We start from the raw sequence: 27,199 nt of genomic DNA on the forward strand, positions 1-27,199 counted from the left end.
GCTGGGTGGGATAGGAAGAGAGAGGAGGTATCGGGCAGAGTAGCCCCTGAGGATGACCAGGAAGTGTAGGAGGGGTGTCTGAGTTCCCTGTCCCGGGCTGCTGCCGTGGTCAGAAACTCACTCACCCCAGTGATATCCCTCCTGGTGCCGGGTTCCCCAGCAAACTCTTGTCTCCATTTTACCGAGTAAACTGAGGCTCAGGGAGCAAGGTAGTTACTAGTAAATGCAAATTCCCCGACCTGACTAAAAACAACAATGATGTGTTTACTTACTTTATCCCCAGCCTAGACCCTTGCAGACCATATGCACAGATACCGAGAATTTTGTTACACTTTCAGAATATCCGTGCTGTTCCCAACTTTATCGAATCAGAATCTGCACTTAAACTAGCTCCTTTGGGGGCTTTCTGGGGTGTCACCATGGAGATGCACTTGCTGGAACACTGCTGGCCCATAGGGAACTCAGTTAATAGTTACCCAAAGTTGGAGGTATACATAGATTTGTATATATCCCCCTTGAAAACAGTCTGTTAACTACCCATCCCAAATCTGTTGGTGAGAAGAGATTCCCTATGAAATTCTCAGACACGCTGGAAAGGTGTGCAGTCTTTGACGGGGGTGTTTTAGGTGTTCTGGAAAAAATTCCTGCTTCATCACTGGATGTGGACCGGGAAGAAGTTAACAGGACCCCTGCGAAGATCTGATGCCGAAGAAGATAATGTCCCGAAGAGGAAGTTACCTTCCAGGGTCGCCAGGTGGTTGATTAGCCATTAGCTCGATAGGTACTCTGCTCCCAGCTGAGTTTCATCTTGAAGCAGCTCCTCAACATCTGTCTGGACACGGTGGAGTACACACACCCTTCCAGCAGAGGAAGTGGATTTAGAAAGATGTTATAGAGCACTGGACAGAGGCTCCTGGGAAGTGCAGCAGTAGGAGATTGATGCTGTAAGCCCTTCTCTGTCCAAGCACTGGCAGTGGGAGCTGCCTCTCCCCTGCAGCTCTGTAGGAGACTGGCAATATAGATGTGCCCCTCACTCTGAAGTGCTTCCATTTCAGTCACTGCTCTTTCCTGCATACATATTATTGAAAAATCCCATCAGCTGATAGAGTACCCCTTAGGAAGGCTTGTTGGTGCAAAGTTGATGAATTTTGTTTAATTTACTCATCTTTGGATCTCTGACCACTCTAGTTGGGTACTTTCTAAAATCACCATATTCAATAAAAGAAGTAAATTTTATTGTATATTTAAACGTTTTAGCAATAAAATATGATTTTAGGGGCAGCTTTAGTTTCGTAACGTATATTGGGATAGTAATCTCTTAAGTAAGTACATCAAAGTGCACGAAGGCCATACCACATTCCACCACAAGATGGCAGCATACACTGAGTTGCAAATTCAGCCTCACAAATGCTTTATCACTTTGCACACGTGTTTGTAACTTGGAGTTATTCCTTTTTGGGGTGTGGCTTTATGAAAAATTTAATCAGATCCCTGAATCCATAAGACTGAAATGATTTCAGGACACCTCTAAAGATTCCCTTTCTCAGTATATTCTAGAGGGTGAGTTTTCCCTCAAAGAAACTACCATTCCCTGAGGAGAATGCTATCTGAACATTTGCTTTTGATTTATGCCTGTCAGGATTGAGCCAAAAACTAAGGAGGCCTTCTTAAAATTCACGGCAACTTAGTTTTGTTGTTCTCGTTGTTTGACTATTTCTACGTGGTTTTATTCTTTTCGGTAGATTAAAAGTTCTCCTCAGAGAAGATAAGGAGTTATCCCAGCTCTCAGGACTGTCCAGAGTTAGCTGGCCAACTTGCATGGCACATGCATGCTGTTAAATTATTCATACTCTTCAAGTATTTTGCCATTTGCTTGGCTGGAATTTTTTTTACACACATTTTCTCCTTAGAAAAGGCTTTAAATATTTTATTTACTCTCTATCAAATTTCTAGTTTTAAAATTGAATGATCCTATAAGAGAATCCCTGGAAATATTATATGAACACCCATCCCAGGAGATATCCTACCCATTAAATCCCCACTTTGTAGTAGTGATAATCAAGTGGCTCACCTTGAGAGTATTACGTGCTAAGTACTTCCTAAATGCCCAAAATAAAGACTCCAATAAATGTTAGCACCTTCCGTATAGTCTTGATGATTTTATTGACTCACCCAAAAGGTGGAATGAGTTGGAAATATTTAAGAGTACTAGATGTCAGTAATTAAATATTAAATACAGTGGTAGACTAGGTTGAGAATTTCTATTTAAAAATGCTTTAGAATTTTATATATATATTTCTTTATTGGTATTGAGAATTGAACACAGGCCTTCATCCAAGCCAGGCAAAAGCTCTAAGATTGAGCTGTATCTCGGTTCAGCCTTAGGCTACTATTCAAGGAACAAAGGATCTCAGAGCGGTCACTTGTCCTAGTCTAGCTTCAGGGTCCTGCCTTGAACCTAGATCTCAGCCAGCAACTCTAGAAAGAACTGCATTCATGACACAGGCATTGGGGGAAGAAAATATAATTTTTGTTCAAAAAGAAACTTCATTGGGTGCTTTTCGTTATAGGGAGCCCTGGAGCGCAATGAAAGCAAGATCCTCCATTTCCAGCTTGAACTCTCAGAAGCTAAGGCAGAGCTGGAAAGAAAGTTGTTGGAGAAAGAGGAAGAAACAGAGAAGATGAGGTACTGAGGATTATGCTGTTGAACAACAGCCATGAATGTCAGAGTCCCAGAATGAGCAGACTCCCTGTGGGGCTGCCTTCATGAGCCCTGTCAGAACATGGCCAAAGATGCTTGGTCTGACTCAACTCTAGGATTCCCCATTAAATGCATCACTGTTATAGAAGACCACTTCTACACACAAATACTCCCTATACAGATCATACTCTTGTGGTTTTCTGCTCTTCAGCATGGGGAGGGCTGCATTGGGTGTGTGTGTGTGTGTGTGTGTGTGTGTGTGTGTGTGTGTGTGTGTGTGAGTCTGCTTCTTCTACGGAGTCCCATTCAGGGGTAGTCAGGAAGAAAGGACAAAACATTTGGTGTCATGTAGAAGCTAAGGTTAGATCAGAGAGAAGGATTCCTTCGCCCCTGTCTGTGAGAACGCACGGCCAGGAACAAGACTGTTGAAACAGTGGGGGCTGACCTGCCAGGCTGTGTGAAACAGGATTTCCAGTCTCTGGACCCTTTCTTCACTTCCTTGTATAACAAGTTGGTGACTATAGACACTTAATTGCTTAGATTCTCAGGAAAGAGACAAAGGAGACCTATGGGCCACAGAAAGTAGTGAGGGTGATCAGGAAGCTGATCCTGGCATTTAGAGGTAGGGATGACTAAGTTACCTTTCTGGCTATTTGCTGTTCCCTTAACCAGTGGTTCTCAGCCTTCCCAAGGCTGCCACTTTTTAACACAGTTCCTCATGTGTAGTGATCCCCAACCATAAAACTATTGTTGCTACTTCATAACTAATTTTGCTACTGTTATGAATCATAATATAAGTATATGTGTTTTCTGATGTCTTAGGTGACCCCTGTGAAAGGGTTGTTCAAACCCCCAAGGGGTCTCGACTCACAGGTTGAGAACTGGGCCTTAACCAAAGCCCTAAGTCTGCAAAGAAGATCATATAGTAGTCTGAGGTTCAACTGGCAACTTATTCTCAATGTTTTTGTTAAACAAACAAAACAAGCCAATGCCATGTTAACACATTCTGTTTAACTAGGCTTTTTCCCATAGATTGTTTTCTATCCAAACTTCCAGATGGTCAATATTTAGAGATGATTCCAAGCCAAGCTTATCCTTCTGTGCTCTGAGTTAACTCAGCCCTCATTCACAAGTATTTTCATGGAGCTAGCTCCAGTGAAGAAATCTGGTGTACTTACTAGCATCTGATATAATTCGTTGATAAAGGGCAAACATATAAAACCCTAATATTTGCACTATTTCTGTACACAAAGAATAAAAATGAGCATCTCCTTTTGTAGTTAAAAAAAAAGCTTGATCTCAGATGACGTCAAACCTCAGCTATAAATAAACGCGGTGAGGAAAATGAACCCCCAGAGAGTCTGTGTCGTGTCAGGTACATCTGAATGTCGGAGAACAGTCCCCCAATTATAATCATCAGTGCAAAGGAAGTCAGAGATCCAAACAGCTAAGGTTAAGAGGAGAAAGCTGAAGGGAACATGAGCTGCAATGGGCTGGAAAAGGGAGGGGCACCTGAGGCTCCTACACGAGCTCAGTGGAAGCTCTAGCTGATGACTCACAGTGTCTGTAATCGGTGCATCCAGAAAGGACAGACGAGCATCTCACCAAACATCGCACGCACTGTCCCAGACCCTCTGTGCTCTGTGTGAGTGCAGATTATAGCAAATGTTTTGCTCTAATCTGATGGTTCAGTATGAGTCTGGGGCTAGGAGGAAATGGAGTAGAATTTCAGGGAAAAATATATATGGGCGAGAAAGTCCAAGCCATCAAAAATGATGAGGTAAATTATAGACCTCAAAAAAGAAATATCACCTGAGGGCAGGATGAGGTTGAAGACTCTGTGTTCATATAAACCATGTGCATTGCCACAGAAACTGAAGTTGTCTATTACCGCAGTTCCTGGAATGTTGAAGGGGCCAAGAGGCAGCAGAGGTCAAGCTTTTATAGCTTAGCACTTGTGGAACGTTCTCCGTGTATTCACCTCTGCTGAGCATTCTGTCAGTCTGGTGAGGAATGGTGAGTGAGCCCAGGAGAGACCCCATTGGTGAGGAAAAGTCCAAGCAGCTGGCACGAGAGATATTTACCTCTTAACCATGTGAGTTCTCAGTGTTGGCAGATGCTCTGTACACTGTTGGAGTAGCTGGGACTTCTACGCTCAGAGCTGGTTTGGATTATTTCTGTCTAGTTTTTAAGGTAGAGATAACTCACTTTTTAAAAAAAGTTCCATTTGCTTGGTAACATCAGAATAGATAACTTGTAAGAAATCTATGACAATCTGAACACCGAAGCAACAGCCAAGCTATTAAAAGCACTGGTTTTCTTCAAAGATACTACTTTTTATTTATTTTTACTTAAAAATTCCTTAAAGAATTTCATATGAATGCTGGATTCACATAACATCTATCCCTTCTCCCTTCCAATTCTTCCAGTTTACCCCAAGCTCCTTCTTATATTCATGACCACCACCAACTTCTCCTCCTCTTCTTCCTCATTGTTATTATTATTATTATTATTATTATTACTATTGCCAGAGGAGGGTATTGGATCCTTTAGAGCTGGAGGATGTTTCCTGATGTTGGGTTCTGGGAACCAAACTTGGGTGCTCTGTAAGAGAAACAAATGCTGGCAAACCACTGGGCCATCTGTGCAGCCTTCAGTGTTTCATTTTCCTTTAAAAGATGTGCTTGAGGGAGCTTTGATTGTAAAGATTTTTGATTCCGTATGAATGGTGTTGCAGTCATCACTTAGGGCATTATCATCGTCTTTACTTAACATTTATGAAGTTTCTCAGATAGCTATAGGAAAGCTAGCATTCGAGACATTCAGTGTGCTGAAACAGAATGTATTTGTAGATGAACAATTGGTGGCAGGCCACAAAGAATCCAGTGTTCCTGGTAGAGAGAGCTACCTGAGGAAAACCAGGAAGTTCCCCCACTGGAAATCAGGGCAGTCTTTTCAGAATGTAGGTGCTGCAGAGTGTGCCAGTTCCCTTACTAGTTTGCAAGGGATGCTGTCAAACAAAAGAAATAAATAAACCCCACAGGCTGGATGGCTTAGACAATACAAATTCACATTTTCAGAGCCTGGGCACTGTAGATCTGAGATCATCGTGTGGGCAGCAGGTTTTCCTAAGGCCTCTGTTTTCATCTTGAAGTCAGATGGCTGCTCCCTCTCTGCATTTTTCTATGTGAGTTTTCTATTGTGAGGATCTATTTCTGCTGTCTTCTTCTTCGGAAGGCTCTGCTATTAGATTAAGGCCCTTCTCCAAGACCTTCATTTTTATCTTCCTTGCTTCTTTAGAGAAGTTTGCATGTACAGGTCTTTAAAGTTCCATCTTCATGAAAGCACAATACTGTGTTTCTGGAGCCTAAGGCTTCAGCATTTGGAGGCAGCATAATTTGATTTATAACATTCTCATTATCTTTATATGCCTGAAAGCTTATAGGATTCTAATCTGGGAGACAAATGCACAGTGCCTGGGGATAGGCACTAAATGTGATATAGAAGACCAGTTTTAATGCTAGGTTAGAAGTAAGTGTAAAGTAATAGTTACTATAAAATAAAAAAGATACTTTCCATATTTTTCTATACCTTCTTTTGTGGCCCTTCTACCCATAATAAAATGTGGTCATGAAAAGTGGAGGCCCCTACCTGTGAACCAATAGCAAACTCCAACCACAATCCTACTAACAGTTAGGGGTGCACCTCTGATCAGCATGAGAGGTCAGGACACACTCGATGACAATTCAGTGTGGAATCTAATTCGGACCCATGCCAAGTACACTTTTGATGTTTGTTGTATAGCCTCTATTAAGATAAAAAAGAAAAAAAAAGAATTCTTTCTTCTACTTATCTGCCTAGGACTAAGGCTCTGTTGCAATGAGTTTAAGAGGACTTGTGTTTTTGATATCAATTAAAGTTTCTTGATGAACAACCACCAAATAATACTGAGGAGCTAAAAGAGGAGAAGTTTTGTTTTGCTTTGTTTTTCTCTGAAATCAGAGTCTGAACTCGGATAGAATGGAAAGTAAGACACTACTCAAAGTTGTTCCAGAAACCAAAGTTTTCCTGCATTTTCATAGCACAAGCAAGGAAAAGAGGTTGGAGATTCACACAATCTGTCTGATTTCTTATCATATGGGAGAGGCTATTAATGGCCCATTGCACTGTAGTCCCAACTAACAAATTCGTAGTTAGTCCCATGGTGCCCAAGTATTTTCAAGTATTGCCAAGTAAAAATTTCCATGATTTTCTCAAATTCTTCTTTGCAATTCTTGATTACTAGGATATTAACCAAGTTGGTAGCACTTTATAATTATGGTTTTGCTCAGAGCTTTTGTTCTTATAAGAGAATATTAAAAGTATTTACATACTATATACATACTATATAGTATTTACATACTATATAGTATTGAGTTTTCTCAACTAGTCATTGTCCTTCAAACTCCTAGAGAGAGAAGGCAACACACACACACATACACAACAAACAAAACAAAAATCAAACCCATGTTATTATTGAAGACTGCAGACCATTAGAGCAGTATGACTGGATCTCAGTAGCTCTTTCCTACTGTATTCAGACTTGTTTTTTTTTCAACTATGATTGTCTAAAAGAACATCCATTCTTCATCTGTAGACACTCTAGGAAATCTAGAGTTTATCATCCTTGTCTTGGTTAGGATGTGCTAGAACACTATGACCAAAAGAATCTTGGGGAGAAAGGATTCATTTCACCTTACAACTTGTAAGTTCCATCACTGAGGGAAGCCTTAGCAGGAACTCAAGACAGGGACTGGGAGCAGGGATTGGAGTCGAAGCCATGGAGGAACACTACTTAGGGACGTTCTTCTCGTGGCTTGCTCAACCTGCTCCCTTATACCACCCAGAACCCCCAGTCCAGGGATGGCACCACCAACAGTAAGCTCCGCCCTCTTCTGTCAATCAACATAATAATAATGTCTTACACTTTTACCCACAGGCCAATTTGGTGGGGGCATTTTCTCAACTGAGATTTTCACTTCCAAAATGACTCTAGCTGTGTGATGTTGACATGAAACTACAGAACAATCCTTTAATGAGTCTTAGGCAAAGCTAACACAGGAACTTGACATAGTTCATGTGTCTTTATGGTTCTATGGTGAATTTATAGTTATATGAAAAGCCTTTCTTAGACTGTTATAATGACAAAAGACTCGTTAATTCAAGGCCAAGCTTCCTCTGTTTATAAAATGGACACTCTTTAGACTCATTTTGTTAATATCTGAACATATTTTTATTTTAATATGTTTTCCATAACTTGAAAATAAGAGGTAGCTAGTGGGGGAGCAGGAGGGAAATGGGAGGAGGGGAGGAAGTATAAATTTTTTAATGGAAAAAAAATAAATAAAAAGAAAATAAGAGGTAGCAATTTTTAATTTGAGTGTATCATGTTCTTCCCAAATGTTACTGTGAAATCAGGGAGAAGCATCAGCAGGCCTTGACTTCCCTGCAGTCAGGTCTGGACTCTGAAGCTTTGGGTAGAATTGAGGCCACCCAAATGAGGAAGAAGATGGAAGGCAACCTTAAGGAGATGGAGATTCAGCTCTGTGCTGCCAACCGGCAGGTGTCACAGACAACTAGAGCCTTGGGCCAGCTTCAGGGTCAAATGAAGGTACTCTCAAGCCATAGCATAACATAATATAACATAACATAAACCATGTCTCTGTTGGGCAGTAAAGAAGAAAACCACAAATCTCACTCTTCAAGAAGGCTGGAAGATGTTTATCTTAAAAACGGGTGATGCTCTGTCAGAATCATGCATGCTCAGGGACATAACTCGTTTTGTGATGGGTTATTAGGCAGGAAGAAGGAATAGACAGAGTCTGGGGCAGCCATCTGCTTCTAAGACACTATTGGGGGCATGTTTCGATCAGTTCCATTCATAGCCTACTCTTGGTGCAAAATGGTAGGATGGGCACCATTACTTGAAGCCAACAGTAGGGATTTTCTTGTCCTTGTTTCTGCTCTGAAGAAAATTGGGTTTTATAACCTCAAGTCCAGCCTTAGCCAACAGGCTGGAAGAAATATGACAGAAACTAAGAACAAGGTAAGGAAAGAGGAGAAATAACTGACTCCTTAGTCCCATCACTGCTTAGCCCTTTGGACAATTGCTGCTCCTGCTGCTGTCTCATTTCTGAAGCAGAAAGTTGAACTTTGTGGCTTCCTCTCTGTCCCCTACCTCCCGGCACCTGCCAAGATCAACAACTTCCTGCCCTGTTGCTCAAGACACTTTCTCTCTTTGACTTCAGTAAACTGTCCTGGAGCTACCTCTTGGGGTGTGATTGCAAAGCCTTTTATTTATGAGATCAAGAACTTAGAAACGTGTCTCTGTGTGTCGTTGCTCCCTGCTTCCCCAGCTAACAGTTAAACTCGGAGAGATCATGCCCCAGGCCCATGGTTTTTTTTTTCTTTTTTTTTCTTTTGCAGGAGCTTCAACAACAACTGGATGACAGCATGTACCAGAACAAGGACCTGAAGGAACAAGTGTCTCTGGCTGAGCAGCGTAACACCCTTCTTCAGTCCGAACTAGAAGAACTGAGGTCCTTGCAAGAACAGACAGAGCGAGGGTACAAGCTGGCAGAAAAAGAGCTCCTGGAAGCCACAGAAAAAATCAATCTTTTCCATACCCAGGTAGGACATGTTCATTCTCTCTATCTGCTGGGTCAGTTGGCTGGAGGAAGGCGTTCCCATTACTGAGTCAGCTAAGGATTTGTGTGGTGGCCACGTCAAGTTTTTGGTGTGGTACAAGATGCACAGAAAAAATATGCAGCTAAGCCCGGCACACCTTTCCTTACAAGCATTAGGTTCCCAGAGCAGTTGTAACCAAGCACCACCAAATGATGTCTTTAGACAACTTTCACAGTCCTGGGTGCTAGTCATCCAAATTAAGATATTGTAAGAACCATGCTCTCACTGACACTCACAAAAGGCCCAGCTTCTCTCGGCTTCTGATGGTTTCCTGGCACTTTTTCTGTCGGCGCCCTGTTTCCATCCACTGCTCTCACATGCATTCTTTTGTCTTTTTATCCTGTGAGTGTGTCTCTGTCCAGCTTTCTCCTTTCTATAAGGATGTATTATGTGGAAATTATGGCTCACCTTAACGACCCAATATTAACTTGTTTAACTTATTTAAAGCTTTATTTCCAAATAAGATTATATTCTGCAGAACTAGGGCTTAGGGGCTCAATATGTGCTTCTGTGGGCATGGTGGGGAGTATAGTGCAGCTGGAACACCAAGGTTTCTGCTTGAAGAATGGACTGTCAGGGAATTCTCAGCCACGATAGTAGAAGAGCGATAAGCGTGTTTCGTATTGATCTAAAATTATTTGCTTGTTCTCTTGTCCTTTTGTTCTCTCTCAGTGACTTGATTCCCAGCATCCCGGGAATCTCTCGCATCCTGATTAGCTTCTCTTTCCTGGATTCTCCTGTAAGGCCATATAAGTGGGGGTTAGCAGGATTTCTAGATCATTTTCCTGAAGGCAGAAGAAGCCACAGTGACAGAGACAAATGCCTATAGCAGTGTGTCAAGCACTGAGCATCTTTAGGGCACATGGTATAATTTAGATAAGTATACCCAGTATGACAAATAACCTCCTCACTGTCCCCAAACAGTGAAGACACAAGTAAACAACACAGTACTATTCAGAGTACCATCGTGGACATAATGCTCTACAGAATGCCCAAATAATCCTCATGAGGTCAGGCGGGGACATAATAGTTTTCTTCCTAGTCATGAAAGACATGCAAGAAATGGGATAAGGTGGCAGAAAGAAAAATGAAGGAAGTGGATGAAGATGAAGAATTTAGAATTTCAGGTAAATTTACATAGTAGAAGAAAGTACAGTTAGAAGAGATGAGGAGAAATAATGTCAGGAGACAGGTAGGCTCAAGATTCTAGAACCTTGAGTCTAAGAATTTGATTGGCAGATAATGGAAGCTACTGAAGAACTGTGAGCAGCTGGGGATGAGTTAGCAGATGCACTCTTTGGAAAGTTTGCTCCAGTGACTGTTGAGTAGGACAGACAGTCACTCTTGGGAGTGTTGGAACTTCTTGGGCTATTTTAGTTGCCACAGTGACTGGGAGATGTCACTGGCAGTTTGTAATCAGGGTCCAGAGACCTCCTTTGATGTCCCATATGATTTCATGTCACAAAAGAATTGCTGTTCCCAGAATGTCAGGAGTGCCCTCAGTGGTAAATAAATAAGTCATAGCTGTACCTCCCACAAGGTGTTACAATTACTCTGTATCTACAGTAAGTTCATGCAATGACATCATTCTCTGAGTGCCATGGATCAGGAACAAATATGCTGTAGGGTGTGCATAATTCTTAACAGGTTAACTCATTTCAACACTTGACTTTGTGCATATTGATCAGTGGTAGAGCACATACATGTCTTGCAGGTATGAAGCTTTGAGTTCAACCCAACTGCAATGGAGAAAAGAGAAACAAAATTTGTAACATGTTCCTTTTCCATTAAGATTTATCTTAAGAAAATGTGGCATACTGAATCATTAATTTTCAAACATATTACCTATTATCTACCAACTACTGGTGACAAGTCACTTGTTATACATGTCATAACTGAGAATGTACTGTGTCCCAATGTGAAGTGGGAGGTGGGAAAAGAGTGGGGTGAAAGGAGGAAGAGAGGGAGAGAGGGAGGGTAGGGGAGAGGGAGAGAGAGAGAGAGAGAGGTGCTTAACTTTTGTCAATATGACTCAAACTAAGGTCACCTGGAAAGAGGAAACTTCAGTTAAGAAATTGCCTGCAGCCATTTTAGATTCATCTGTTGAGAGTTCTCTGTTTAGGTCTGTACCCATTTTTTTTTTATTGGAGTATTTCTTCTTTAGTTTCTTGAGTTCTTTATATATTTTGGAGATCAGCCCTTTGTCTGATGTGGGAATGGTGAAGATCTTTTCCCATTCTGTAGGTTGCCATTTTGTCCTGTTGACCATGTCCGTTCCTTTATAGAAGCTTTTCAGTTTCAGGAGGTCCCATTTATTAATTGTTGCTATTAGTGTCTGTGCTACTGAGGTTATATTTAGGAAATGGTCTCCTGGTGCCAGTGGATTCAAGTGTACTTCACACTTTCTTTTCTATGAGGTTCAGTGTGATTGGCTTTATGCTGAGGTCTTTGATGCATTTGGACTTGAGTTTTGTGCATGGTGATAGATATGGATCTATTTTGATTCTATGTTGATATCCAGTTATGCCAGCACCATTTGTTGAATATGCTTTCTTTTTTTCATTTTATATTTTTTGCTTCTTTGTCAAAAATCCTAGTTCCTAGTTGCATGGATTGATATTGGGTCTTTGATTCAATTCCATTGGTCCTCTTGTCTGTTCTTATGCCAGAACCAGGCTGTTTTCAGTACTGTAGCTCTGTAATAGAGTTTGAAGTTAGGGATTATGATACCTCCAGAAGTTCATTTATTGTACAGAATTGTTTTGGCTGTTCTGAGTTTTTTGCTTTTTTATATTAATTTGAGTATTCTTTTTCATTCAATAAAAAAAATGGGATACAGACCTAAACAGAGAACTCTCAACAGATGAATCTAAAATGGCTGAAAGACACTTGAGAAAATGTTCAACATTTTTACCCATAAGAGAAATGCAAATCAAAACAACTCTGAGATTCCATCTTACACCTGTCAGAATGGCCAAGACAAAAATCAGTGATGACAACTTATGCAACTTATGCTGGAGAGGATGTAGGGTAAAGGGAACACTCCTGCATTGCTGGTGGGAGTACAAACTGGTACAGTCACTTTTGAAAATCAATATGGCATTTTCTCAGAAAATTAGAAAACAACCTCAAGACTCAGCAATACCACTTTTGGATATATACCCAAAGGGTGCTCATTCATACCACAAGGACTCAACTATGCTCATAGCAGCAATATTTGTAATAGCCAGAACCTGGAAACAACCTGAATGTCCCTCATCCGAATAATGGATAAAGAAAATGTGGTACATTTATACAATGGAGTAATACTCAGTGGTACAAAATAATGACATCTTGCAATTTGTAGGCAAATGGGTGGATCTAGAAAACATTATATTGAGTGAGGTAACCCAGACCCAGAAGGGTAAATATAATATGTACTCACTCATAAGTTGTTTTTAAACATAAAACAAAGAAAAACCAGCCTACAATTCACAACCCCAGGGAACCTAGACAACAAAAAGGACCCTAAGAGGACATATGTGGATCTACTCTACATGAGAAGTAGAAAAAGACAAGATATCCTGAGGAAATTGGGAGTAAATGAATCATGGGAGAGGGTAGAAGGAGAAGTGGGGAGGAAGGGAGGGAAGTAGAGAAAAAATATATATCAATAAAAAAGAAATTGCCTCCATTAGACTGGCCTATAGGCAAGTGTGTGGGAGCACTTTCTTGATTAGTAACTGATAAAAAAAAAAGAGCACATCCCGCTGTGGGTCTGGGAAGACGGTACTGGTTGAATAAGAAAGCAGACTGAACAAGCCTATCCTATAAGCAGCACTCAGGCCTTGCCTCTGTGCCAGTTCATGCCTCTAAGTTGCCTGGACTTTTTTCAATGATTGATGGTGTAAGCTGCAATGAAACCTTCCCTCCCCAAGTTGGCTCTGGTCAGTGTTGTGCCACAGCAGCAGGGAAGCAAACTACGACCCTCCAGTAATGAAGCCTTGGTCTGTAGGGCAGTTTCTGAAACTTTAACATGAGAGTTCCAGTCCTCGTATCTCATACTGACCTATGAGATCCTCATCTCTGCAGCAGCTGGAGGCTCCACAAACTCTCAGGTGCTTCCCCTAGACCCAAGACGCAGTGTCCAGCATTCATCCAGGAGACATGGGCTCCTCTTAGACATCAGAGTATAACTTACACAAGTGATCCTCAGCACATGATACCTTACCGCTAGTCCTTCTGAGAATGGGAGCAGGGAGGCGGGGAGGCATTGGCCTGTAGGAGTGTTCATGGTCATCTCGCTGGGAAAGCTGAAGAGATTGCTACACAGTCAAACCGGTGTTTAGACTTGTGCCATACTTCACACTGAGAGAGTGCCTATGGAGTTATGTACAGTGAGCACCCGTAAGACACTTCAGGAAAATAGACTTGTTTCCCCCAGGCCACACTGAAGGCACTGGAAATCCTGCAGAGCCCAGGCCTGCCCCTCCACAGGATGGAGAGAGGTGTTTATGATGATGCTGTGAACCTGGGATACCTTCTTTCTCTGTCCAAGGCTTCATCTGCCCCAAGAAAGGCAATTACTAGCGGACAGTGGCAGGACGATGGGAAAGGATGAAATGAAGGGAGAAAGGGAAAGTGGGAAGCCCATGCTTTTTACACCCGCTCTTTGTGCTAAGGTTTCACATGCTCACAAAAGCCACACTTCAAACACGGGGCAGACGCAGCAAAGAGGGCCTTGGCCTCCAGTGTGACAATCAGGAAGGAACTGGAGCAGCATGGCTGCAGAGCACAAAGGCGTCCTAGGGGCTGAACTTTATGTCATCTTATTTCCCACCTCCTCCTCCTCTCTGCAGAGTGAGGAAGGAAGGCGGATAGATGGTCACAGAGAGAGAATCCATTTACTTCCTGCAGGAGCACGCTGGAATTCTCCAGGTGGCTGCAGGCAACTCCAACTTCTGCTCCAGGATACTTCTTTCTATCACACCGAGAAAGCATTCCTCGATAAGTTAAAAACCTAACCTCCATTTGGCCTTTGAATTATTTGGAGTCACCCCTTCTGATTCAGGATACCATCTCTTCTCTCCTGGTAGTGGTTCTCACCCTTCCTAAGGCTGCGGCCTTTGAATACAGTTCCTGGTGTTGTGGTGACCTCAACCATAGATGATTCCCATTGCTGCTACTGCTAAAATTATGATGTATATATCTGATATGTAGGATGGTGTTAGGCGACTCCTGTGAAAGGGTCCTTTGTCCTCAAAGGGATTGAAACCCACAGGTTGAGAATAGCTGTTCTAAAATGAAACCCCTTCATCTGCTATGCCTTTTGTACCCGAACTACCACCTGGGGCTGGAATTCTTGCTTAACTGCATATGACTGACTATGATAAATTGCTCCCACCCGGAGCTGCTTGCCTGTGCATTGCTGGTCTCAGGTTGTCTAACTGGAATGCTGCCCTTCCTTAGAACACAGGTCTCCTCAGCCAGAAGAAGAAACTGGAGGCTGATGTTGCTCAGATGCAGAAGGAAGCTGAGGAGATGCTGCAGAGGTGTCAAAAGGCAGAAGAAAATGCCAGGAAGGCAGCTGCTGAGGTGGGCCCATTGACTACTCATTTCTGTCCTTCAGAGGTCACTAGATCTATGGATCAGAGACAGGACCTGCTGCAGCCCAGATGGAGTTCACTGAGTCCCCATACAGTCAGGAAGAGGTTAGCTGATCTTGTGGCTTCCCCCTTAGACAGAACACTTAAGCCAGTTGGCTGTTGTCTTCTAAACCACATTGGCAATGAGAAAGAGTGAATGAATGAGTAGAAGTAAAATCCTGTGAAAACAAGAGTCTTTCTCTTTATGTTAGCTATTTTTCAGCTGTGAATCAATATATCTGGTGTCTAGAAAGAATTCTCTTGTGCATCCTTACAGATATTCATTTTTCTTGGTTATGCAATGGTTTTACGATGGTGAGAAGGACGGTTAAACCAATCCATACTACTACTGGGGTAGCAAAACCAGATGAGAAAGGCAGCGTTTGTGGCTGTGAACCTTATTCACTTGTAAACTAAAATAGTTGTTGACGGTATTTTCCTAGATGGCACTAAATTCAGGGTTAGTCACAGATCTCAACAAGTTGCCAATGTCATACACCCACTATGGGCAGGTGTTATGCTTCCATCAAAAAGATAGCAAATGAACAGTGCTATTAAGAAAGAGTTATTAGCCAGGCGGTAGTGGCACACGCCTTTAATCCCAGCACTCGGGAGGCAGAGGCAGGCGGATCTCTGTGAGTTCGAGGCCAGCCTGGTCTATAACAGCTAGTTACAGGACAGGAACCAAAAAAGCTACGGAGAAACCCTGTCTCGAAAAAAGAAAAGAAAAGAAAAGAAAAGAAAAGAAAAGAAAAGAAAGAGTTATTAATAGAGAGGAAGTGCTGTTTGTGTGTTTAGGGCCCAGGACTGGAAATTTCATGGACCTGAGCATGATTTCAGCCTCTGCTTACCCTTTCAGGGCTTTTTGGGAGTCTACCAAAAGTGTGGTTACATGCAGCACCACATCCCTGCTTTAGGAAAGGAAGTTTCTCCTCTTGCTTAAGAAGTTGTGAGACGCCAGGTGGTGGTGACGTATGCCTTTAATCCCCAAACTCGGGAGGCAGAGGCAGAGGCAGGCTGATCTCAGTTTGAGGCCAGCCTGGTCTATAAGAGCTAGTTCCAGAACAGACACCAAAGTTACACAGAGAAACCCTGTGTTGAAAAACCAAACCAAAACAAAACAAAAGTTGTGAGAACTGAGGAGACAAGACTTCCAACTAGATTTTACATAAACAGTGATTTAAGGATCCTACTTTTTAGGGAAGTGATTGTTTGAATGGTGAGTGCCTCCCATTGACTTACAAGTGTGAACAATGGGTGTACAATTGATGGTGTTGTTTTGGGATGCTGGGAGACTTTAGCTAGTGCGGTCTAGCTGTAGTAAGAGGTCATTGGAAGGTGTGCATCCTGGGCAATCTTCTTGCTTCCTGACTGCAGAAGTGATGTAACCAGCCTCCTCAAGTTGCTGCAGCTGACACAGTGGGCATCTATCTCTTTTTCCACTTTGGAGGTTCTTAGTCTCATTAATTAAAACGAGTTTAAAATAGACTCACATGATGCTCAAGCACAATTTTATTAGAGTTTGAAAGAAAACCCACAGGGCAGGCTAGATATAAACTCTAACTGTCATCTAGAGGAGAAGAATTGAGGGTAGGTGGAAAAAAGCCATGCCATTTAAGCTGGCATGGAGGTCAGACACAAGACAGACAAGTAACCACATAACAGTGGGGAAGGCATTAGAGAAAGAATAAGAATGCCCTACATTTTGGGGAAACCCAAAATTTTAAGGAAAGCATGCTTAGGAAAAAAATAGAAAAGGGGAAATGATGCTTTTCTGGGTAATTCAGAAAAATGAGCAGATGTATGAAGTTACATGTCTATGGTGTGGTCTGCTACTGCCTTGGAGCAGGGAGTCTGAGAAGAAAAAACATAGTATCTAATTAAAGGGAAATTCTCCTGCCCATCTCTTTATCATAGTTTAAGATAAACCCTCCCCTCCAAGGGTTCTTCCTTTGGGTAAGTGACTGATGCCTCCACCTACATGGAGCGTTAAGCCTCCACCCAGGCCAGAGAGTCTATTTTCTTGACCAGAAGAGGTTTTCCACCAGTCTAACAATGTCACAGCTGCAAGCTGTTCCTGCCACCATGTCTTCCCACCATGTGGCCCTGTTTCCTCTGAGTCACGAGCCATGATATATCTATCATCCCTTAACAACTGTTTCCGCCAAATATTCATAGCAACAAAAAAGTATCTAATACACACATTAATTCCCTATTTTAGTCATGAATTTTTGTTATTATAGAAAAATTCTGAAATTAGGTAACTTTATAAAGAATAAAGGTTGGTTTAGCTTGTGGTTCTGTGAGTTTCAAAGGCATGGTGCTAACCATGGAATGGTGAGGGCTTCATGGTGAATGTCACTGCACTGGACAGAACACGAGTGGGAAGAAACTATAATGTCATCAGAAAGTCAGAGCGCCTGCGATCCAACAATTCCTGCTGAAACATTTCCAGTTATCTAACCCTCCCATTCGGTGCCAGTCCTTAAGGATCTTAGCTCCTGATGTTACTGTACTGAAACCATAGGCAGTGGTAACCAGATAGACAGAAAGATTAATTCCTGAATTAAGCACACAAAAGAGGAAACAGTTTGAATCATATTGAGAAGCTAAGACATTGTACATAGAGCTAAAGCCCAAAGCAGGATTCATAGCTAACCTTCTTTGTGTCAGATTATTTGTACAGAGAATATCTGATGCTATCAAATTCTTTGAACTTGAAAGTGTTTACAGCAGTAAATCAGAAGATACATATTTTCATAGGCATTTTATTACATTTTTCCTGGCACCTTATATGACAGCAGTTAACTACTTAGTTACAGATATTTTCTCATACTTTATTCAGTTAAAAGCCATTGCTTTACTTAGTCATCTTGCTTTCAAGATGTCTTCTATCTTATATAGAAGACATGTCCTTTTAGGCTTTTCCCTAACAATTCTTACCCCATTCTCTCACATGGCTGCTTCAGTGTCTACTGGCAGATTTGATCAAAACTCTAGGGAATCAGGGATTAGAGAGAGCTGGGTGGAAAGAGATTAAATATGCAGAGGCCAAGCATATGTTCCCTTCCCCCATGAGATTAAAAGCTAAAGCTCACTGGAATATGAGCTGCCTATAGGATTATCTAAGCCACTTTCCTTCCACCTTTCTTCTTCATTTGAAAGCATTTGCAAATCTTTACTCTATGCATATGATTCTTTTCCTAAACCTGTGTGAAGCACATGTGTGTCTGGTGCTCACAGAAGTCAGAAGAAGGCACCGAATGCACTGAAGCTGGAGCTCCAGCATGACGTCCAGGAACAGTGCCTGGGTTAGATCAGGAGCAGCAAGTTCCCTAACCACTGAGCAGTCTCATCAGTCCCTCTTGCCTCTTTCTTAGGCAGCCAACACGTCAGAAGAACTGAAGAAAGAACAAGACACTAATGCTCACTTGGAGAAGATGAGGAAGAATATGGAGCAGACAATTAAAGACTTGCAAAAAAGGCTGGATGAAGTGGAACAGACAGCTGTGCTGGGGAGCAAAAAGGCAATCCAGAAATTGGAATCCAGGGTAGGAGTTTGCTTGAGTAATCGTGGGGGCCTAACAATCTCCATTCGAGGCCTTAATGTCCTGGAACATCACACCTCATCACTTTGTTTAATGGCACTTGCAGATTCTGAGAGTGTCTGCTCTGAATACATTATTGTTTGACCTTGGGCCAGCCAATAGGACTTTTCTGGGTCTGGATGGAAGTTGTCTTCCCTCTTACTGATGGATGAGAAAGCATCTTCTCCCACTCACCACCCCAGTTCTAGGCTCTGTACAGACAGGACAGGGCAGCCCACTCTATCCAAACACATCCTTGCAGTCTTGTTTCTGTGCCAGTGTTCCTGTCGTTTTCTTTAAAGAGAATGTCTGTTTCACAGCTAAAGAAAGGAGACATGAAACACATCCATGATCCAGGAAGACTCAGTGCAGAAACAGCAAAGTCTGGCACAAATGATGTGGAATCTACCTTCCGAGAACTAAACAGCATTTATTAAAATGGGCTTTTTAAACTTACTGAACCAATTTCAATAACTATGTATATACATATAGTATATATATGTATGTGCATATGTATATGCATATAGTAAACTTCACAAAAGTCGGAAGAACATTCTGCTGGGACTTACTGGTTCTTAGGGGCCTCTGAAAAGTGGTGTGCACTCTTTGGCTCATTTCCACACATCCATGCAGTGAAATACTAATCCAGACACATGATCTACCCAAACAGTTGTGTTGATTAAAAAGAAATGAGGAAGGTCTCATAAATATGTTCTGGAGATCATGAGTAATAATATAAAGATAATGCATGTTAAACTGTTATGAACTATTTATAATCTTCTGCTCATGAAAGGTTAATTTTTCAAAAAAATAGTAGGAGGAGAAAGACTAGGAAAAATTATTAGTCCAAGGAAGAAAACAAAGAGATGGAAGTTAGACCTTTGAAATGTACCCTTTTTGGTGTTTTGATGGAAAAATCATATAACGTTTTATATGTTTCAAATAAAAGAAAAACAAAGTTTGATTCAAGTAGACAAACCCCATCCACCCTTAAAATCTTAATACTAATGGAAAAGCAGCTAGATATATATCATGCATAAAACATATACAAAGAATTATTCCCAATGACCTTTACCATAATGCCTTTTAATACAACTCCTGTGGAATATGTCTTAATAATAAACAAGCAAAACTTACAAAACCAAAACAAGGCAAAAAAGCAAACTGCATGTTTTGTCCCCAAATAAAAACTTTAAATTTTTTCATTTAATATTCATGCATGCATATAATAGTGTATTTTCATCAAATCCACTCCATCTAATTCTTTCCAATTACTCCCCTATCTGCCCACCATTTTCTCATTCCAACTTCATATGGGTATTCTCTCTCCTTCCTTTAAATGCTCACTGAATCCATTTAGTGCTGCTTAAATGTGCATGAGAGTTGGCCATGCTTTGGAGCATGGTTAACTTTTCAGGATCGGCATCCTGGAAAAAACAAAGTAACAATTTCAAATAGTAATAAGATGAATATGATATTTATTCAATAACTTAGGTAGGAACCAAGAGTTTACTCTAAGAGGAAAGGCACTTAAATGTGTTATTCCCTTAAAAAAGTAAAAAAATTATAATGGTATTTCTACCACCCATTTAATAGTGCAGGACATTTATCCTGTCTCATTGTCTTAGGGCTTTATTGCTGTGAAGAGATGCCATGGCCACCAGGGCAACTCTTACAAAGGAAAACATTTCACTGGGGCTGGCTCACAACGCCAGAGGTTTAGTCCATTATTGACATGGAGCGAAGCATGGCCGTGAGCAGACATGGTGCTGGAGCAAAGAGTTTTCCATCTAGATTGGCAGGCAACAGGAAGAGACAGTGACACTGCTCCTGGTTTGAGCATTTGAAACCTTATAATATGATCCCAGTGACAGATTTCTTTCAACAAAGCCACGCCCCCCAATAGTGCCACTCCTTATGAGCTTATGGGGATCATTATCATTCAAACCATCATACACATAACTAGCAGTGAGCTGATATCAGATGATACTGAGAAATTTAAGGCTTAAAAGTATAATTAGCATATCATTGTTTTCAACAACTTTCTGTATTATAACACAGTCTCTGAGATAATCAATAAAGAATAAAATTTTATTTGGCTCATATGTTTCATGTCCAATAACATCAAGCTTCTAACCTTGGCCTTCTTGCTACAGCATCACATGGAAATGGACATCACATGGCAAGACACAGCAAACAGGACTCTTACTAAAGTCATTAATCACACTGGGGGGTGGAGGTGGTGTCTGACCTTTGTGAACACATCTAATCTTAGTTACCTTCAAAAGGCTTTCCATCCAAATACACGTGAAAATTGGGAGTTTAAGTTTCAGACACATGGACTTTGGGAAGGACACACCTACACAGTAATCATTACTACATTGCAAGGTCAGACTAAGTGAAAATATATGACAACTGTGATTCCCTTCAGCATGGCACCTTTTACTGTGAGGTGCTCTAATTACATTTCAAAACAAAACAGAACACCTTAAACACATCTTGTTAAAAACAATTCTGTCGGCCTGTGTCCTTACATTCGGAACTGTTTCCGAGTCCCTGATGCACGTCCAGAATTCCCAGAGAGGATGTAGTGATGGTTCATCCATGAGGAAGCTGCACACCTGCTAACCTACCTGCCCTGTTGCACCTTCCTGTGGAAGGTAGTTTAGCTTAGGAAACTGCAAGTGGAGATGGCAGCCTGGGAGATCAGGCTGAAGAAGCCCACCCTTGCCTCAGGGTGCCAGGCTTCTATTTTAAAATGGTCATGGAGAGGTGGCATTTTGGTCAAGAAGGCACAGAATGCTGCATAGGGATATCTGGGAGAATGTCCCAGCAGCGGAAGCAGCCGCTTACAGCCTCCCAAACCAAGACTGTGGCCCCTTCCTTGCCCACCTCTCTCCATAGTAGTTGAAATCTTCCCACATGCTCTATTTCACTTGCTTTAGTTTGCTTCCCCTCATGAGAAGTACACTTGTTCACAGGAGAGGTGTGGGTGTGTTTTCTCCATTGTTCTGGCGCTGGGGTGTGGTGAACAGTAGGCACGCCTCTCAGCGACTATTATGGTCATATTACTTGCATGACTCTATGCACAGGAAGTTCCCTGTTGTACTTCTCCTGCAAAGCAGGGCTTCAGGTCTGCATGTGACATGTACATGACAGAGACTCAGGGTACAATCCAGAGTCTGAGGGGAACATGGAGAAAAGAGCTTGAGATCAGGGTATGTGGGATGGAATCTTCAGCACTGCTGTGTGACAGACAGCTGTGCTACACACACATATACAAACACACAGAGCACACACAACACATGCAGAGCACACACACAGAGCACACACACAGACACACAAACATGAATACCATGTAGACACACATGTAGACACATACACACAGAGAGAGCACACAGACACACACACAGAGGACAGATATACGCACACAGCATGCCCGCATGCACACACACACACGATTTTGCAATGTTGAAATGAAAGACGAGAGGCTCACATTCTCTCTTTAAATTAGTCTCTCACATTGCCAAGAATTTTAACCGTTCTTTATGAGTTCACATAGGTTAACAGCCCCAGTTTGGTTGATGGTTCTTTCCCAGAAAGATTGTCTTATTTAATCACTACCAGAAAAAAAGTGGGCATATCTTCCCTTGACTATTTCACTCCTTCAGTAAATTCTCCATTGGGTAACTGTATGACAGCCTTGTTACCAGCATGGTTTGTTATAGGTACGGGACCTGGAAGGGGAATTGGAAGGAGAAGTCAGGCGCAGTGCAGAGGCCCAGCGGGAAGCTCGCAGACTGGAGCGAGGCATCAAAGAGCTGACCTATCAGGTATTCCAGGAAAACACATCTTTGGGGATCTGGTTAGGTTTCCCCTGCAGCAGTGTGTACCTTCCAGCCAGAAATGGAATTCTGGGACACTGCAGCTGTCTCCGAGCAGTGGATATTTTCTTGCATTGTCTGAGCTATCCAAGGTCTGGCTCTATCCATCTCCAGAGCTCATAGTGAGAGCCGGAAAGGAGCGATTGAAGTGAAAACTATGCCGTCTTTGTTTTTCCATGCTTAGTGTTAGCAGTACTTTTAGAAAGAGGTTTTCGTGTGAAAGCCAGAGTGAGAACATGAAAGAGAAGTGACGGATACACACTAGGGGTGGTCACCTCACCAATGCCTGCATGGACTGGGTTGGTGATGTGTCCACTCTTTTGAAAAGTTTGTTTCTGGGCCCAGATGAGAACATCGATGCTAAAATGTGGTTTTCTTTGAGAAAGTTTTCTGGAGCTAATTGGTAAACTAACTTTAACATTGACTTGAAGTCAATAACTGAAAGCAGGCTCACAAGTTCCCTACACATGAGCAACAGGCAGCTAAATGAATGACATATCTCATCACCTCCATGCTAGCTCTCCTCTCTCCCACCGCCTCTGCTGTGGCGTTGGCAACTTGCTATGCTAACAAGGCTGGCCTGTAACTTGTGCACCCAGCAGTCATCCTGCCTCAGCCTCCCAAGAGCCGGGACTATGGGACTGGGCCACCACATTTGGCATTTCTTGCTTTTTTTTTTTTTTTAGTGGAACAGAGTCCCTGATAGCACAGGTAATTGTTGGCTCTCCCCTCCAGTGCACAGCATCTTCCTAGTACACAGTTGGGATGTGCATACTGATGCATTGCCCAAGGGCATGCATCTATTCTGAGATGTTCCATAAGGAAACATGACAGTTTAGTGGGGATGTGAATATCAGCGGTATACTGCAAACCCTGTACACAGGGAAGCTGCTCTCAGCTAAACCCTGTGCAGCATATCTCTGTACTTAGTTATGCAGAGAGTGTGTCATAGAGTCAAATATTTGTTTATAAACATGTCTACACCTAGAAAAGGTAAAGGAAAGGGTTTCAAAATGATACACCTTAAAAATGGTATACCTTATAAGTAGGGTACTATTATTTATGGCTCTTAATAAATCAGAAGTTACTTAGGTGAAAGAATGCATAAGTTCAGGATATAATTATACAGTGCTGTAGATTTTATCAGTATGTTGATTACCATAGTATATTGGTTATAGTGTGTTGTAGATACTGAATCTTGGTTACCATAAATTTATGAAACATTATTTTTAATTATTCTTGCTTAACTTTAAATCAGTGTAATGTATTAGTTTAACTCATTTTGACTCACAGTATTTCCCAATCTTTAAGCAATTGTATAGTTGTATATTTTCCCTTTTATATTCTTTTTAAGTTTATTTTTAGTTATCATACATAATAACCAGTTCCATTATGGCATTTTCATACATAGTTGTGGTTGGTTCTCCCTACCTCTTTCTTCACCACACACCTACTTCTACTCCACTCAGTCCTTCATTCCCCTTTCCTCTCATGTCAGACATGTTCTATTACCCTCTCCACCTGCTCTCTTAATGCATCTTTGTTCCCGTTCCTACTCTCTTGGTTTTTACCTACACTTAACTTCCACACAATCCACACAGATTGATAGAATATAATATATGTATCTCAGTTAGAAGCATATGAGGGAGCATATGTTGTTTGTCTTTCTGAGCTTGGGTTTCCTTACTCATGTAACACTGCCAGCTCCATTCATCTTCCTGCAAGTTTTATTTTCTTTATATCTGAATACAATTACACTATAAATATGCACTATATTTTTATGATCCATTATTTTTGTTCTTGTTTTACAAAGACTTTTCTATTTTTATTGTTGCTTTTATGAACATATATTAATTATACAGAGTAATAGGTCTCATGACATTTTCATACATGTCTATAAAGGGTTTTTTCTCTATAATTATTTTGTTGTTTAGGACACACACATTAAGGACGGGAGAGATGGCTCAGTGGTTGAGAGCACTGGCTGCTCTTCCAATGGATCTGGGTTCAATTCCCAGTACCCACTGGGCGATGGTGGTGCACGCCTTTAATCCCAGCATTCGGGAGGGAGAGGGAAGTGAATCTCTGTGAGTTAGAGGCCAGCCTGGTCTACAAAAGCTATTTCCAGGACAGCTAGGACTGTTAAACTGTCTCGAAAAAACAAACAAACAAGCAAGCAAAAAACAAACAAACAAAAAACCATTCCCAGTACCCATTTGGAAGTTCACACCTGTCTTTAACACCATTCCAAGGCTTCTAACATCCTTACTCAGACATACATGCAGGCAAAACACTAACAAACATAAAACATAAACAAATGATATGAGAGAGAGGCGGGAAGAGAAGGGACATACGTATTGGCCTAGGCCCATACAGGGTCAGGCTTGTTAAGTATCCTCCTGTACCTTCTGCTTGTATATCTTCTCTTATTGTAATTCCTTTAGAGGTGACAAATATGGAGTTTCATCTCATATGACAATGAATCCTTCTGGAATACTCTCATGAGGGATCTTTCTGATTCTGCTCTTGAGGAGAGATAACTCTTTTTATGAACCTGTCCATGGTGATTTTCTTGGTTTCTTTTTTTCTCATAGATTTGCTTATATGCAGATTATGCTCATGAACGTTCTTTTGTGTTAATGTAAACCCTTTAGTGTTTCAAACTTTCTAAGGAGCTTGTTGAGGTCTCAAAAACTTTTGCTAAATTTTCAATGCCCTGCTAATTATCTTACGGTTCTTTTACAATGGTCATTTATCTGTCTTTTCTTCAGCCACACACCCAGTGGGAAAAAATAGCTCTTTTATTACTCCATTGACCACCAACATACCCCTGTGTCAGTGATCAAATAGGATTTTCGTTTGTTTGTTTCTGTTTTTCAGGACAGTATTTCTCTGTGTAGCTTTGAAGCCTGTCCTAGAACTCACCAGACTAGAGCTCATGGAGCTCCACCTATCTCTGTCTCCCAAGTGCTGGGATTAAAGGTGTGCTCCACCACTACCAGGCTGACCAGATGGTTTTTTTTTTGTGCTTGACTGTTGCATACAGTGTTGAGTACATATTTCCCAAATTTTCTTTTAGCCTTCTCACATTGCACAATATAACTTATTCTGATAAAAGGCAAACCCATTTTAGTCACATTGGTACATTGCTAATGCAGGGACTGGGGTCCTGGCTCTAATTCTAGAAGTCATTAGAAATGTCAACACCTTTTCCCTACAGCAGGAAACACAGTGTTGGTAAGAAGGCAGGACATCATGGTTGTATCAAATGGAGCTAATTTAGCTATAATGGACTACTTGGACACTTGCTTAAAATATTTATTTTTACTTTATGTGTTTTGAATGTTGTATCTACATGTATGTATGTATACCATGTATGCCTGATGCCTGAAGATTTGTGAATAGGATGCTGGATCCTTGGAACTAGAACTCTGGATGGTTGTGAACCACTGAGTAGGTGCCGGGAACTGAACCCAGGTCCTCTGTAAGAGCAAAGAATGTTCTTAACTGCTGAGCCATCTCTCCAGATCCTTGGACAGTTGTTTTCTGACTAAATACCTGGTTCTTTTTCTAATATGAGCTTGACATTTCTTTTAAACAATGAGCCCTGGAAGTCATAGTTGATGTAGCTAAAAAAAAAAAAAGTAACTACCTTAGGGAAATGGCATTTTGTGACCCTATACTACATTTGGGTTATAATAAGATATCATTCTACTGATAATGTATTTTTTATTTGTTCATGGATTGTCCCTATTGCTTTCTTCTATAAACAGTTTCAGTATAGATTTAAGCACCAAACCTATATTTTTTTTTATTTTCACTGCTGTTCACAGCAGTGAAAATATCTTGATGTTGATTCAAAGTTGATTCTGAATCAATTTAGTCCATTTCTCTCTAACATCAAGATTTCATTTTTGATCCTTTGTGGCTTAATTTTGCTTCTTCCTCAACAATGTTGACATTTCTCATGTCCTAGTTTAGAGTTGTGTTCTCATGAGGTGCTGTTCTATTCTCACACACCCTTTGGCTAAAGGTGGGTTCCCAGGGATTCAAAGGGGTGCATTTCTTATTGTTTTCCAAGTGCCTCTACAGTTCCCAATCCATTACAAGTCAGATGATTCCCCCTGTGTGTTAGGTTAGGACCCTGTAAGTTACAAAAGGCTCTAAAAAGCTCCCCACATTGTTTGATATTAATACCTATTTTAATAATATTCAAAGTTGATTCTGAATCAATTTAGTCCATTTCTCTCTAACATCAAGATATACTTTGGCCTATCAGGCAGTATATTTGTGATAGACCATTTTCAGGTGTCACTTGAAACAAAATGCCATTTTTAGAAAAAACACAACTATGGCTCTCTTTTCCTAGTAAACTCCTCTGGGAAGATTCTGTAACCATGCACTGGAAAAGAAATCAAGTTTTATCTTACTCTAAAATAATTTTATGAATTGTCTTCACTGTCCATTTTCTTCTTTATGTCTTTGGGATTTAGAAATGTAAGTGCCTACAAAACTGTTCCAGAAATGCAAGATGTAAGATCAGTAGCTTTTCATTGTCTAGAAAGTAAAGATTGTCCCTATGCCCTCTACCCTACATTCAACTCCTTCACTTTGCCTTTGAAGACCTCCTGTACTCAGGAATCTGGGCATGGACATTATTCACACTGTACAAGTTAG

At 41.3% G+C, this 27,199-nt stretch overlaps 1 protein-coding gene across 1 annotated transcript in view; it reads left to right on the plus strand.

Moving 5' to 3' along the window:
* The window catches only part of Myh15 (myosin heavy chain 15), a 133,075-nt gene that overhangs the window by 99,093 nt on the left and 6,783 nt on the right, over positions 1-27,199 (plus strand). The window contains exons 33-38 of the mRNA XM_050163433.1: positions 2,571-2,686; positions 8,159-8,351; positions 9,167-9,370; positions 14,876-15,001; positions 18,432-18,602; positions 22,367-22,471. Coding sequence (XP_050019390.1) covers positions 2,571-2,686; positions 8,159-8,351; positions 9,167-9,370; positions 14,876-15,001; positions 18,432-18,602; positions 22,367-22,471 — 915 coding nt within the window. The remainder of the gene's footprint in view (positions 1-2,570; positions 2,687-8,158; positions 8,352-9,166; positions 9,371-14,875; positions 15,002-18,431; positions 18,603-22,366; positions 22,472-27,199) is intronic.

The sequence above is a fragment of the Alexandromys fortis genome, unplaced genomic scaffold, assembly GCF_014885135.2.
Source record: "Alexandromys fortis isolate MF-2015 unplaced genomic scaffold, M_Fortis_MF-2015_v1.1 scaffold_131, whole genome shotgun sequence".
In the NCBI taxonomy this organism is placed as follows: domain Eukaryota; kingdom Metazoa; phylum Chordata; class Mammalia; order Rodentia; family Cricetidae; genus Alexandromys; species Alexandromys fortis.